The 14,804-nt window shown below is 43.9% G+C and overlaps 1 protein-coding gene and 1 pseudogene across 1 annotated transcript in view; both read left to right on the top strand.

The window, feature by feature from the left end:
* The window catches only part of LOC119283686, a 10,183-nt gene extending 6,401 nt beyond the window's left edge, over window positions 1-3,782 (top strand). The window contains exons 8-12 of the mRNA XM_037563127.1: window positions 6-105; window positions 2,698-2,837; window positions 2,935-3,060; window positions 3,149-3,275; window positions 3,510-3,782. Coding sequence (XP_037419024.1) covers window positions 6-105; window positions 2,698-2,837; window positions 2,935-3,060; window positions 3,149-3,275; window positions 3,510-3,568 — 552 coding nt within the window. The 3' untranslated portion in view covers window positions 3,569-3,782. The remainder of the gene's footprint in view (window positions 1-5; window positions 106-2,697; window positions 2,838-2,934; window positions 3,061-3,148; window positions 3,276-3,509) is intronic.
* Window positions 3,783-6,289: 2,507 nt separating this feature from the next.
* LOC119289185 lies at window positions 6,290-9,310 on the top strand (annotated as a pseudogene).
* Window positions 9,311-14,804: the final 5,494 nt, after the last annotated feature.

Below are 14,804 nucleotides of genomic sequence, written 5' to 3'. Positions count from 1 at the left end.
CGGAATCCATCCAGCGCAGCTCAGGGGGGAAGAGGAAGAGGCGGCCGAAGCTGGAGGTGGAAGAGGGGCTCGCCATGGGCTCCGAGGGATCCGCGCCGGTCGTCGGTGAGTGAGCCTCCCCCCCTCTCGCCGTTTCTTTGCCACGATTTGTACGAACCGCCTCCTGTAGGACTCGTTCTGCCGCTGCGGGATCTTCCTGGCCGTGGAGTACGAGTTCTTGGATTCTTGGTGGGATTTTTAGGGGGGCGGTGATTCGAGTGACCGGGGAGGGGGCCGTTGGAGGGATTGCTGGATTAGGCTCGGCGTCTGGCGATTGATCTGATGGGGCTGGGATCTGCCGGCGATCCCGAATCCCTCCTGAATGATGCCCTGTGAAATCTGCCTTCGCAGTTCAGACATCCGTGTGGACATTCAGCCAAGGAACTCTCGAGCAAAGGTAGGTTCCCTAGGTATTATTAGCATACTTCCATGATGGGTTGTGGCAAAGATGGAATATGGAATGCTGCTATGTTGGGTTAATTTTGGATGGGGCTATCAGGACGATGGGCTAGATGTCGGTCAGAGGAACCGTTGAGGGCTGTTGGTGAGGCCGAATTCACCGTGTTGTCTGTTGGTGTGAAGTTTGGTGAGTGGTTTGGTCCTTTATGCCTAACCCAGGAATTGATGAAGTCCTCAATTATTGGCACAGTTTTGGATGGATGGACCGGTATGGATTTAGGGGGTACCAGCTGGATTTGTTGGCCGGTCACAGTTTATCTTGTCGTGCGAATCGTTGTCTGTTGATTAGGTTCACATTATGATTAATAATCCTAGGTTGATTTTTTCTGCCAGCTCTCTGGTATCCGAGCTATTACTACGATCTGGGCACTTGTATTCTTACACCCCATTTTCTCTATCAAGAACTTCTATCAATACTTATGTGCTGCCCGTTTAGACTCACAACCCACTCCCAGGGCATGTTTTTATGGAACAATAATGCAATTTTGGATCCCTATGTGTAGTTAAACTAGTGTGTCAGAACAATCATGAAGATGTGTTTATTCCTGTAACCCAACGGCATTAGTTGTTTGTGACTGGCATGCCATGAGCAGCCAAAACCTAAAGAAGGGTTTGAGAATTTTGAAGCAAATTAAATGCGAAGAGTACTAGAGTACTCCTAGGAGTTATATTGGATGGTGGGTATATCTGTCCTTCCTCTCCACTTAGAAACACTGACAACAACCAATCTAAGGAAGGCATTTCATCCTCAGGGCACTCAGCCTAAGTATAGTGTCTTATTTTGATGTGATCATACACTGCTTCACAGGATAGCGTTGTTTATAAAAATGTGTTCCAACTATATTATCAGTTTCTTCCTAACTGGCATTGCCCTTTTCATGTTGATTCCTACTAACCTGTTATACTTGATATGCTGCTTGTGGCCAGCTGTGTCAGGCGTAGGCCCACCGTCTAGCCGAATAAAACAGTAACTTGGATGGTCACTTATAGATAAGGAAGGTTATAAACCTATAAAAGATAAGGACAATTTCCTTGGATATAAGATAGGTCTTCAGTGTTGAGATATGTCACTTAATGACTAAGAAATTCGTCTATATTAAAGTGATGCCATATATATTATCCAATGAGAATTATTAACTAGAGAGATCTGATCCTAGCCCCTCTCTTCTATCTCTCTTCCTCCTCGATATAGCAAGCCTACCCTCACTCAATGATTGAACCATTACCAACCCTAGCATGTGATCACAGTAATGGGACGAACGGCTGATTTTGCCAGGATGAAACCATAACCCATACTTGTCTTCCAAAGGCACAACTTGTGAAGAGCTATCCATCTATTAAGAGTATATCCTGCCATTGAAGAACTAAATACTTAAAGTCGATGCTGCTTAACAGGTCGGGCTCCTCGGGATTTTATTTGATATACCGATATACCGAAAGGCCCTGTCTACTAAGAGCCTTGCCTTTTGGGCGCTACAAGTTAAAGGCCAATAAGTCAGTTTATACTAGATGCTTTAGCTAGGACAGTCACACCTGTCAAGCCAATCTTGAAAATTGAAAGACTTGACAACTAACATTCACTTGTAACTTATAGCCGATTTTGTACGCAGTCATTAATCTCCATTCATGGGGCAAGACACTAGTCTTCTAAACAACATGGACCATCTGCAACCTGTTTACAACTTGAATAACCTCTTATGAGAAGAATACTGCCATAGGCAAATATGCCAATATTGAAACAAGTATTGGCTTGTTGTGCGTCTTTAGTACCTCCAGATATTGTTCCTTGTGCTTGATTGCAGTTATTAAGCAGGTCTTGTGCAATGCTAGGGTTAATGCTGCGAGTTGTGGCTCTATACTCTTCTCTTTTGTTTCAATATGTTGTCTATGATCTAGGCACACAACATTGTTTCCCTTAAACATCACCCTTTTCTGCTATTTAAATGGATAGCTTATGTTAATACTGCAACTGTTAACTTAGCTACTACACTCCAATTTTATGACATTGAAAACATCTTTAAAAATTATAAGTGTACTATTATAAGTATCCCAATAAATTAGGGAATTATGCTTTTCCTTAATTTTCTACCATTAGAATTTCAAATGATGTTACTGGATTCATGTTTTACTCTGCTTGAATGAGCTGCTCATAATAATTTATTGCATTTTCTGTTGTACTAACTGTTATCTGTACTTCAGTTCCCAGAAACTTCAGACTTTTGGAAGAACTTGAGAGAGGTGAGAAGGGCATTGGTGATGGAACTGTGAGCTATGGGATGGATGATGCTGATGACATATATATGCGCTCCTGGACAGGAACTATTATTGGTCCACCCAATGTATGTTGTAGAATACCCATGAGTAGATATTAATTGTTTTTTGCTTCCTTATGCTCGAGCCAGCTGATTACTGCACTTATTTATTTTTGTCTCACAGACTGTTCACGAGGGACGAATCTATCAATTGAAGTTGTTCTGTGATACAGATTATCCAGACAAACCACCGACTGTCCGGTTCCAGGCTAGGGTCAATATGACATGTGTGAATCAAGAAACTGGAATGGTACTTGTGCAAAAAAAAAAAACCCAACCTGTGGTGAAGTTGTTGATGTGATGTTTACCTTAGTACTTATAGTGAGCTATTTGTCTAGGTTGATCCAAGACGATTTCCTATGCTTGGAAACTGGAAAAGGGAACATACAATGGAGGACATCCTCATCAGCCTTAAAAAGGAGATGTCAACCCCTCAGAACCGCAGGCTCCACCAGCCTCATGAAGGTAGTTGTCCTTTTCACTAATTCAGTGTGGCTGAAATCTACTTGAATGAATCAATCTGACTTACCAAAATTCTTGCCTGCCAAGAGTAGCTTGCCAAACCACAAAGTCCATTCTCTGCTGTGAAGTTCCAGCTGCAAGGAGTTCTTAATTTCTAGAAGCCAGTGCAGTTTTCATTTTCGAATTTTTCATGCATATGACGACCGATTCTAAACCGACTCTAATTTTTCTCTGCAGGCAACGATGATCAGAGAGTGGAGCAGAAAGGGCTAGCAGCTAGATGTGTCGTTATGTAAGATACGCGCATTGCAATGTACAGTGTTACACTGAGTAGCATCAGAATGCAGAAGCCGAGGAAACCCAGGAGGAAATCATGTAATTTGACAGTCGCTAGTCGCTACTTTCGATCGAAACTGCTCTATTGCCAGAATAAAATGCCAATGACTTCGTTAATCAGTCTGCATCATTTAGCAATATCAAGAGCCATGTGCCTGCTGTTTCTTTCTGTTAGTTCTTGGGAACTTCTTTCTGCATCAGTTCCATGGGTTTCATCATGGGAAAACACTGGTTTTTACGCACAGAACTGCAAACCAGACGTCGCCTAGTGAACAGTACTTCCTCCGTAAAGAAATATAAGAGTATTTAGATCACTAGTGAGTATTTGTGACTTTTCATAGGATTTCCTTATGCTTTCTTTGTTTGATTTGACTCTAATGGTAGCTACCAAGGGTATGCTTGGTTGGTAGCCAACTCCAAAAGTTGCCAAAAATAAATAAGTTTTATGTTTGCAAAATAAGTTGGTAGGCTTGCCAACATATTGGCATACCAATTTTTGGCTACTGACCAAACATTTCCCAAAAGTGCACAAGAGAAACAAGCAAGACCATATCAACAACAAAATGACAAAGCAACTGGTGGATAGGGTAACAAGAATGTCAATTCTCACCTAAAGTTAAATGTAGAGGGAGGGAGGGAGGGATAATTATTAGGAAAATATTCAACTGTTATGAACTAACAGTGCTGGGTCCCAATTAAACTCTAACCTATCACAACAACTTATAATAAACCAGAACTTCCCAAAACATCGACCCTGAGCCCACTTTTTCCAGGAAAATATATGCAAATACAAAACCATGCATGTAGTAAACATATAAAAAATAAAATGCCACGGTTTATCTAGCACTAGGACTATTTATATCATGTGAAAAAAAGAGAAATGCATTTACCATTTTTTCCTATTTAGTATGGAACACAAATGATCTCGTATTGTCTGATGCTATTTTGATTATAATCCTACAATAATCCTCAGACCCATGAATTGTTTCACTTTATTTTATGCTTTTGGAGGGGAGTTCCTAGGGTGGTTTTGGGCATTTGAAGTTTTAGCGGAAGAAATTAAAATTCATAAAATTCCACAAAAAAAGAACCGGCAAGAATTCATGAGAATAAAACAAAATAATTTTGTAATGTATATCATAAAAATGAAATTATCACTTTCTTTTTCACAAAATAATCTATGGATTTTTGAAGGTTATCATCCACAATCCATAGCATTTCCTTCTACCCTTCGCTTTGTTCGCATCCTTTTTTTTAATAGCCCTAACTAAAGAGGAAGAAAAACACCATCCATAACCGGTTCAAGTTAAACGTATTCAGAAAGTCTGAGTTTAAGTAGGGGAAGATACGGGGAGGCTTCATCTATGTTCCTTGACAACTTGTGATCTTCTTAAATACAGTATTCTTTCTAAGGGAGTCCTTAAATGCAGTAAAAAAATTACTGCATTAAATACAGTAAATAAATAAATAAAAAGACTGGGGTGGCCTTAACGAGCAATGGGCCAGTTCAGTGAAGGCCCAGCTGAAACACCAGCTGCTACAACAAGTGGAGTGGACTCGTGTCGTCGCCCCAGTCCTCTTGTCTGGCTGTGACCTGGTCGGGGCGCCGCCTCCTCTCCGCCTACTCCGCCACCTCCGCCCCGCTCCACCCCGCCGCTCCGAGGGCCATCGACGAGGCGAGGAGGCGATCGGCGCCCGCATTCCGCGCCGGAGACCCCCGGCGGCGCCATCGGACCCGGAGCCCGCGCCCTCCTGTCCAGGCACCGCCGCCTCCTCCCCCTCCCCGTCCACGCTCGCGGCCGTCTCCAGCCACGCCGGCCGCCGTCGCATCATCGCACGTGAGCAGCCTCTCTCCCCGGCTTCCTCCCTTCTCTCTCTCTCGTGGCCGTCTGGTGGGCTAGGGTTTCGCTGCGGAACGGGGAGGCCGCGGATTTCGCGGGACGTGTGCCCGTCCGTCCGTCCGTACGTCGGCCGCCCTAAAATTGAATGCTTTTCCTGGTTCGCAGGGACTCAGGGAGGGAGCTGTATAGGACTTGGCCGGGTGATTTCGCTCTCCAGGCAGTTCAGGAACAATGGCGGTGGTAAAGCCCTCCTCTCCTCCCCTCGACTCTGTAGATGTTCTGCATGAAACGATTCTTTGTCGTCACAGCCGAGAAGAGACAGAGTACACTGGAAATGTAGTTGGTTTCCTTTTCATCATGTAGTTAGATGTGCTGCCATCTTGCTGTAGGCAATGCAATTTCCCCTGCAATCTGGAGACTTTGGTTTCTGTAATGTCTTTTAGGAGTTGCAAAATGTGATCTTGGACAAGGGAAGCAAATTCATTCTTAAATGCGGCTACATGCCGAGGTTTCCATGTCTAGTGATGGTTAGCACCTTAGCAGTCTTTACTTTGAAACCGCTCTTGACGGTGGATGCTATGGTTGCGATTGCATGCGATAAACTGTGCACGCGATTTTGACATCTGTGGGACGTCGTAAATGGTCTGTTGGATCGAAAAAGGTCGCAGTTTATCTTTCGATTTAAACACGTTCTAGAACTTATACTAACGAATGTGTCTGTGCTAATTTCTTGTTTAAGGCTTCACTTGCGATGTCGCATGCCCTCGCGTTATTTCTCTTCTCCATTGCTGGTGGTTTGCTTTCGCTGTTGTTCTGTGCGTTTGAGTTGTGGTGTCACTCATGTTACAGATAGTGGACTTGGTTAGCGATAATGATGAATTCGAATTGGATGAGGACAATGATGGTCACATTGGGGTCTCGTCTTATCCAGCCCCGAGAAAGACTGATGCTCCTGGCCCGTCCACGCTGGTGAGGCAGGTAAGTGATAGAAGTGGGTGTCTTTAATTAAGCACAAGTGCACAAGAGCTAGTCATTGCTCGCATAAGGTTATTGTTTTGGTATGATTTTGATCATAGTCTGATGTTTGTTTCTGATCTAAAGGACGCTGATGGGATGGCCAATGGGGCAGCTCCTTCTGCCTCGTTAATTAGGATGTATGTAGAAATGGGTTTCCCGAAAGAGATGGTACTGAAGGCCGCCAAAGAGATTGGTAATACAAGTAGTAGTAGTCAGTTCCATTTGATCATTTCATTCGTGTTGTTGATGTTTTGCACCTTCAGTTTTTAACCTTTTGTTTTGCTTTCAGGGGAGAGGGACGAAAGTGCATTGCTGTCACTACTTCTTGCATATACGGTATTTGTTGATGTGCTCCCATATCTGAGTTGACCTCTTGCTTCATGGCGGGAAGGACGGTATGTTAAGATTGGTTGTGTGAAATGCAGGAAAATGACGACTCAGTGGGTAGCTGCTCTACTTCTCGCCGCATCCCCCAGCGCGTTGAAGAAGAAGAAGAAGAAGAAGAAGAAGATGATGCTTTTGATTTTGAAGACTGGGATGATGCTGTTGATGCTGGCCAAAGGGAACCTTACTCTGGTGGTTCTGGTGACGAGGTAGATACTTACTTATCTTCAGCTTGGTAACCGGAAATTCTTTGATTATGTGGATTGTGATATATAATTATATATACATGTGAAACATTGTTGATCTGTTTATTAGCTGGTATGATCTAACGTATGAGACCATGAGTTGTTTCCATCGAGTAATTTTACCTGTTGAAATGTGTCTAGAGGGATGGAAAATTACTAGCTACATAAGCATTACCCACTTTCATGATTTATGTGTTATCTAGATATGTTTTCACTTATTTATGACGCTGCAAACACATTTATGGCTGGTCTAGGTAGCTGTGTCAAGTAAGCAGATGAAGTACTGGACTGAGTTCATGCACACAAGAATAACTCTTGTATTATACATCTGAAACGGCATTGCAGGACATCAAATCGAGCTCTTAAATATTAATTTTTTGAACCCCCCCTCCTTTCTTCAGGTCTTGTGCATCATGTTGTACAATTACATTCACTACTAGTATGTAGTTACTAGTTACTTAGTTGGCATCAAAATGGGCGGTGAGATGTAGAAAGTGCTTTCTAATCTCTGTTTTGCTGTGCTTTTGTGCAGGGTTTCCTAGAAGAAATGTCACAGTGGGACAAGCAGATCAAGTCCTTAGTGGACATGGGATTTCCTGAAGATGAAGCAAACATGGCTCTTAGAAGATGTGGTATGGCTCTCTTCTTGTAGTTGTTGGCTTGGTGATTAGGCTTTGTTGATCATACTTTAATGGGATCGTACCTTATGCTTTATATTTGGTTCAAACTTGGCCAGGTCTGGATACCCCTATGCATGTATTGGTTGACTCCATCTATGCATCACAGGCTGACCATGAGGTACATTGCAGTTTCCTATACATGTGAATAATAATGGCTTCATTCTTAATTTCGATGGATTGACACTGGAATTTGTTTGCAGGTTATGGATGAGAATCGCTTCAGTTCCTGCGTGGGGAGAAAGAAAGCAAGATCCACAAAAGATAGCAAGAAGAGGAAAAGATACGGAGGTGGAGCACATGGAAGTCAATCCCCATGGGATGGTGGTCATGAAGAGTCAATTTCTCTGCCAAAGCCAATGGTGGGATTTGGCCTACCTGGTGACCGACCACGGTCAGTGGGCAGATGGCTTCCTGCACATAGTATGAGAGCACCTTTCTTCTACTATGAGAATGTGGCACTTGCTACTAAAGGTGCCTGGGCAGAAATTTCAAGATGCCTATATGGCATTGAGCCAGAGTTCGTAGACTCGAAATACTTCTGCGCAGCGTTAAGGAAACGGGGTTACACCATAACCTCCCAACTGAGGGAAGGTCAGTTTTGCGTCCCATCCCTCCGAAGACCATTTTCGAGGCCTTCCCCCAGTACGAGACGTGGTGGCCCTCGTGGGACCAAAGAAGGCAGCTCAATTGCCTACAAACATGTACGGCAAGCGCAACGCTGACTGAACGGATCCACCGTGCTCTTGCAAACTCGAGCGATCCACCAACTCAAGCTGTTCAGAAATATGTGCTGGAAGAATGCAGGAAGTGGAATTTGGTATGGATTGGCAGAAACAAAGTTGCTGCATTTCTCTGGAAATGGAGTTTCTGCTTGGTTATCCAAGGGACCATACCAGGGGAACTAGCAAGAAAAAGAGAGAGAAATGCCTTGGAAATTCATTCCAAGTCGATACTGTTGCTTTTCATCTGTCAGTGCTGAAGGATAGGTTTCCATGTGGTATGAACGTGCTGTCCCTGTTCAGTGGTATCGGAGGAGCAGAGGTTGCCCTTCACAAGCTTGGCATACGGATGAAGACCGTGGTTTCTGTGGAAATCTGCGACGCGAGTAGGAGCATCTTGAGAACTTGGTGGGATCAGACCCAGGAAGGCACACTGATAGAGTTCCGTGATGTACAGTCTCTCACACATGAAAAAATTGCATCACTTATCAGACAACTTGGTGGCTTTGACTTGGTGATCGGGGGAAGCCCATGTAACAACCTTGCTGGCAGCAACCGGCACCACCGTGTTGGCTTGGAGGGTGACCAGTCCGTGTTGTTTCGTGACTATGTCAGAATCTTGAACTCTGTAAAGTCAATTATGGCAAATGTAGGATGATGATTGCATTCCGTGTTCTTCTAGTCCTTATCCTTAGAAACCCTACTTCATTTAGGTTTGGAACATCAAGTAACTGTGGTGAAAGTTTATTTTGTAGACAGACCAGATAAATTTGGAGCTCTGTGTTTGATGCTTATAACTATTTTCTTACCTGCCGGCCTTCATTTGGGAGAAGTTCATTTTTTGCTGACAGAGAAGAAACTTGTTTTGATGTTTGTGAATACTGAATTTATTGCTTTCTGATTCGTTGTATTTTCATTCTACACTTGTGGGTGGTTATGGTAGGGTTGGCAATGTTGCTCTGCTCCTTTGCAGAACCTGGGAGAGCAGGGGGAAGGGCTGGCAATCTGCTGCAAAGTCAAAGTGCGCATGGAAAGGTACATCTCAGAGCTTTAGGGCAAGGACTCATATGCAGCAGATAGAGGCTAGCTACTGCATTACCTGGAAACAAATTATGTGCTGGGAAATTGGAGAGTGTAGCTCTGTATTTTAGTGTTTCTTCCCTTGGTTAAAGTCCATTTCTTGCATTTGTTCTCCTTCCCATGGCTTTGATTTGTTTAATCAGCTGAGATGCGTTAGAAATGTTGTGTTGATAATCTTAATACATTCAGTTTCCACCAAACAAGCTTTCGTGGAAGACATGTCACTCCCTCCGTCCCATAATATGAGAGTGTTTTTGACAGTAGTGTAGTGTAAAAAACGCTCTTATATTATGGGACGGAGGGAGTAATAGATATTTTTATGTGCACGTTCATGCTTAGGTGCAGATTTTGGTGCTATTTCCTTATCATTTATGTATTATAAGGTAAATCGATGTCTGCTTACTAGTCTGTTGTTGTAGATGGCTCAGTAACCTATCATCGCTTATACTTCGATGCTGGAATTCAGTCAAGCAAATCTCAAAATCACCGTGGTTATATGCATACACCTGTCAATCAAATGTAATAGAAGGACAAATGAATACCACTGTATTTCGACAAAGTTAAGCTTTATGACTGGCCAGTTTTCGACAAATGAATGTAACCCAAGTAATGGCCAATTGCAGATAAATGTTTCCGACCGCGTGTTTTCTGCAAGTCATATGCTCTGTTCTGCGAGTCATCAGCTGCATGGTAAAAGATTAAACAGGCTTCCTTGAAAGTGCTGGTCTTTTCTACTTTGCCACTTTGCATGGCAGTTGATGATCTTTAAATTCTGTTGGCAGCACGGAGCGGATAATGGATGCTTTTAGTTTATTCGCAGAATCCGGTGGTGATGGGAGTTGCGCTGTGCCAGATCGTGCGAAGGAGGTCTGAATGCGAGCTGTTGTTTTTCCCCCTTCTGAAGCAGCTTTGCATGTGAAGAAAATTTGGGTAAGTTGGTAGTGCATCTTGAGCATTTTCCTTGAGAATTAACCTTGGAGATATCCTTGTGCACCAGTAAATTCTTGTTCGTTGCTGAACCAACTCCAATATATGCAATGTGAATAAGCAGGGGAATGCACGGTTCATGCTGCAAATCGGCGGCATTCAGCCCCGAGGAATGGCCCTTTTTTCTAGTGTAGCAGGAGAAATGGGGATCGGAGGAAGGAGAAGGACCGGTGGCCTGTGAGCACTGGAATCCTCCATCCCACCGGGTAAGTCGCAAGTTGCTTTGGGGCGCCATCGCCACGAGCAGCTAGCCTTGACCGATTCGATTGCCTGTTTGTGCTGTCGCCATTGTCGTCTGAATTACTGACCAGATTCAGACAACGAACCTGTGGAGTAATGCATTCATACAAGACATGCTAGTTGCTATGACTGTGTTATGGTATATTCTTCTTCTTCAGTTATGTGAATTGTGTGTGTGCACTGATCAAGGGTTTTTTGAAGTGAGGCAGAAGCTGCACACCTGATGAAGCTAGTTTTTTTTTTTTTCCTTTCTTTCTTTCAGTCCAACTGATTGACACGCTTACAAGTGTTACCTATGACAGTGTTAGGTTATGTTCTTCTTCTTCTTCAGGTTACGTGACGTTTCCGAATTGGTACGCCAAGCATGCATGTTCTCGGCGCCAATGTTTAGGAAGCCAAACGCGCATTTTTGGGATTTGTAAACAGTTGCAAATCAGAGTGCGAAAGGATGAAAGTGCAGACTAAATCAAAGTTAAGGCGGCGTTCATATTCAGGTTGCCCATGTCGATCTAGAGATTCGTTCATATTCAGGCTGCAGTTCATGTCGACTCCGACCTTGGACCTTGCTAGAGATTCTCGACACTTTGCCTAGACGAAGCTATCTCCTCGAGAAAGCCAAGGGCGACGGGTGGAGACGAGTAAGAAAGGATCACAGGTCGCTCAGAAGGCATCATGGAGGGTGCCGAAAGGCCGGAGAACACGACGAGGATGTGTACACCACCATTACCATAGCCGCATATGCATATCCCACCGGGCAAGCGAGCCAACGAAAGCAGTGTGCCCCCACGCCGTGGATCACCGGCACCTTGATGGCCTCCGAATCTGGCTGCCTGGGACACACCCCATACCCTGCCATCTCACTGGGACTCACTGACTGAACCCCCTTTACACTGATGCAGCCAGCAACATGATCCATGTTGAGGCACTCACCAAGCCCCGCCGTTCCGCTCGATTTACCTCGCGATTCATGAAATTGTTGAATCCCGCACAGTAAAAAGTAAATCCCTCAAAAAGCTTTAAATTTCAACGATGAGACTTACCCTTTTCGCATTAAAAATGCCCGGTTTCAACAAGTTTCAGAGATATAATTTTAAGCAATTTTTTCAATCGATCAAAGACATAAAATAATTGATGTTTACTGGTAGCTCGTACTAAGGTTCAAACATTGAAACTTCACATTTTTTTAAAAGTTGTCAAAATGTATTAAAAATGAATCTTATTTGAAAGCGTTGGTCACGAGCAACACAAATATGAAAACATAACTTTATTTTAACTTTTGTTTAAAATATATAGAACTTTGAAAATTGAAAGCCAAAATAAAAAGCTGGCACCAGGATCTGGGTGCCCCACACTTGCGTGTCATAAATCCTTGTCCGGACCAATCGGTGTCTCAAACATTTTCTTTTTTGAGAGTACTCTTCAAACATTTTCTAAAGGAATCTCCAACGCCGACCCTCAAACCGTCCGCATCTGTCCGGACCGCGCTGTCCGGATCATGGAAGTCATCCAACACTGGCATGGATTGGTCCGCCGAGTGGTCCAGACGTGTTTTCTCCCGCAAACTGGAACCAAACGTGGGGGGTTTTGTGGGAGTCCGGACAGGCGAAATGTCGCTCTCTAACCCCCTTGGCCCACCCAAAAGGAAGGCAGAGCCCGCACTTCTGTAGCAATCCGCACTGTTTTCGCGCTAAAATCCCCCGCTCTCTTCTTCCATCCCTGCCGCTCTCTGTCCAATTCCTGCTTTTTTCTCCCACCTTTCCTTCCTTCCACTGCCGACGCATGGAACCGTCGGAGAACCTGTTGGAGATGAAGGCGGCGGAGGTGCCGGAGGATCCAAGCATCACACTTGCCCGGAAGATTAGCTCGACTATGCAATAAACTTGTCACATTAGAGCGAAGGCTGCAAAGGAGGAGAAGCTCAAGAAGCGGTTGGCAGCCGGTGGGCCTAGTGGTGGCGTTGGGCACGATGGTCGTGTCGGACGTCGCCAGACGGGGGTGCCCATAATACAGACGGCGTCATGGCCGGAGCATCACAAGCCTCCGTAGTACGCCGCCAAGCAGCTCGGAACCCCCGCCCGTAAGGTGCAATACATCGTCGACACAAATGCGGCGCCACTCTTCTCCGAGTATTCTGCATCTCAGCTCGCTCGGGCGCGGACGACGGGTGGGCAGCAGATGGGTGCCCACACAATGCCAAGAGCGAGGGAGCCAGCGTACGACGATCTAGATAGGGAGAGGTGATACATCTCCAATGTATCTATAATTATTGTTTCATGCTATTATATTATCAATCTTAGATGTTTTATATGCAATTTTATATTTTTTTGGGACTAACATATTAACCTAGTGCCCAGTGATATTTGTTATTTTTTGCTTGTTTTTGACTTTTCAGAAAATCAATACCAAACAAAGTCCAAAGATGATGAAGTTCTATAGTGATTTTTTTCTGGACCAGAAGAGACCCTAGAAGTTTCGGGAGGAGAGTCACTGATACGTCTCCAATGTATCTATAATTTTTGATTGTTTCATGCTATTATATTATCTGTTTTGGATGTTAATGGGCTTATTTATACACTTTTATATTATTTTGAGGACTACCCTACTAACCTAAGGCCCAGTGCAAATTGCTGTTTTTTTTTTGCCTATTTCAGTGTTTCATAGAAAAGGAATATCAAACGGAATCCAAACGGAATGAAACCTTCGGGAGAATTATTTTTGGAACAAATGTGATTCAGGGGACTTAGAGTGGACATCAAGAAATCAACGAGGAGGCCACGAGGCAGGGAGGTGCGCCTGCCCCCTGGGCACGCCCCCACCCTCGTGGGCCCCTCGTAGCTCAACCGATCTACTTCTTCCTCCTATATATGTCCATATACCCCGAAAATATCCAGGAGCACCACGAAACCCTATTTCCACCGCCGCAACCTTCTGTACCCAAGAGATCCCATCTTGGAGCCTTTTCCGGAGCTCCACCGGAGAGGGAATCGATCACGAAGGGCTTCTACATCAACACCATAGCCTCTTCGATGATGTGTGAGTAGTTTACCACAGACCTTCGGGTCCATAGTTATTAGCTAGATGGCTTCTTCTCTCTCTCTCTCTTTGGATCTCAATACAAAATTCTCCTCGATCTTCTTGGAGATCTATTCGATGTAACTCTTTTTGCGGTGTGTTTGTCGAGATCCGTGAATTATGGGTTTATGATCAAGTTTATCTACGAACAATATTTGATTCTTCTCTGAAATCTTTTATGTATGATTGGTTATCTATGCAAGTCTCTTCGAATTATCAGTTTGGTTTGGTCTACTAGATTGATCTTTCTTGCAATGGGAGAAGTGCTTAGCTTTGGGTTCAATCTTGCGGTGTCCTTTCCCAGTGATAGTAGGGGCATCAAGGCACGTATTGTATTGTTGCCATCGAGGATAAAAAGATGGGGTTTATATCATATTGCTTGAGTTTATCCCTCTACATCATGTCATCCTGCCTAATGCATTACTCTGTTCTTATGAACTTAATACTCTAGATGCATGCTGGATAGCGGTCGATGTGTGGAGTAATAGTAGTAGATGCAGAATCGTTTCGGTCTACTTGTCGCGGACGTGATGCCTATATACATGATCATGCCTAGATATTCTCATAATTATGCACTCTTCTATCAATTGCTCGAAAGTAATTCGTTCACCCACCGTAATACTTATGCTATCTTGAGAGAAGCCACTAGTGAAACCTATGGCCCCGGGTCTATCTTTTATCATATAAAGTTTCCTATCTATTTTACTTTGCAATCTTTACTTTCAATCTATATCATAAAAATACCAAAAATATTTATTTATCTTATTATCTCTATCAGATCTCACTCTCGTAAGTGACCGTGAAGGGATTGATAACCCGTTTATTGCGTTGGTTGCGTGGTTCTTATTTGTTTGTGCAGGTACGAGGGACTTGCGTGTAGTCTCCTACTGGATTGATACCTTGGTTCTCAAAAACTGAGGGAAATACTTAC

The sequence above is a fragment of the Triticum dicoccoides genome, chromosome 4A, assembly GCF_002162155.2.
Source record: "Triticum dicoccoides isolate Atlit2015 ecotype Zavitan chromosome 4A, WEW_v2.0, whole genome shotgun sequence".
Classification (NCBI taxonomy): Eukaryota; Viridiplantae; Streptophyta; class Magnoliopsida; order Poales; family Poaceae; genus Triticum; species Triticum dicoccoides.
The sequence above is the reverse complement of the archived record's forward strand: the minus strand, read 5'-3'. Positions and strand labels throughout refer to the sequence as shown.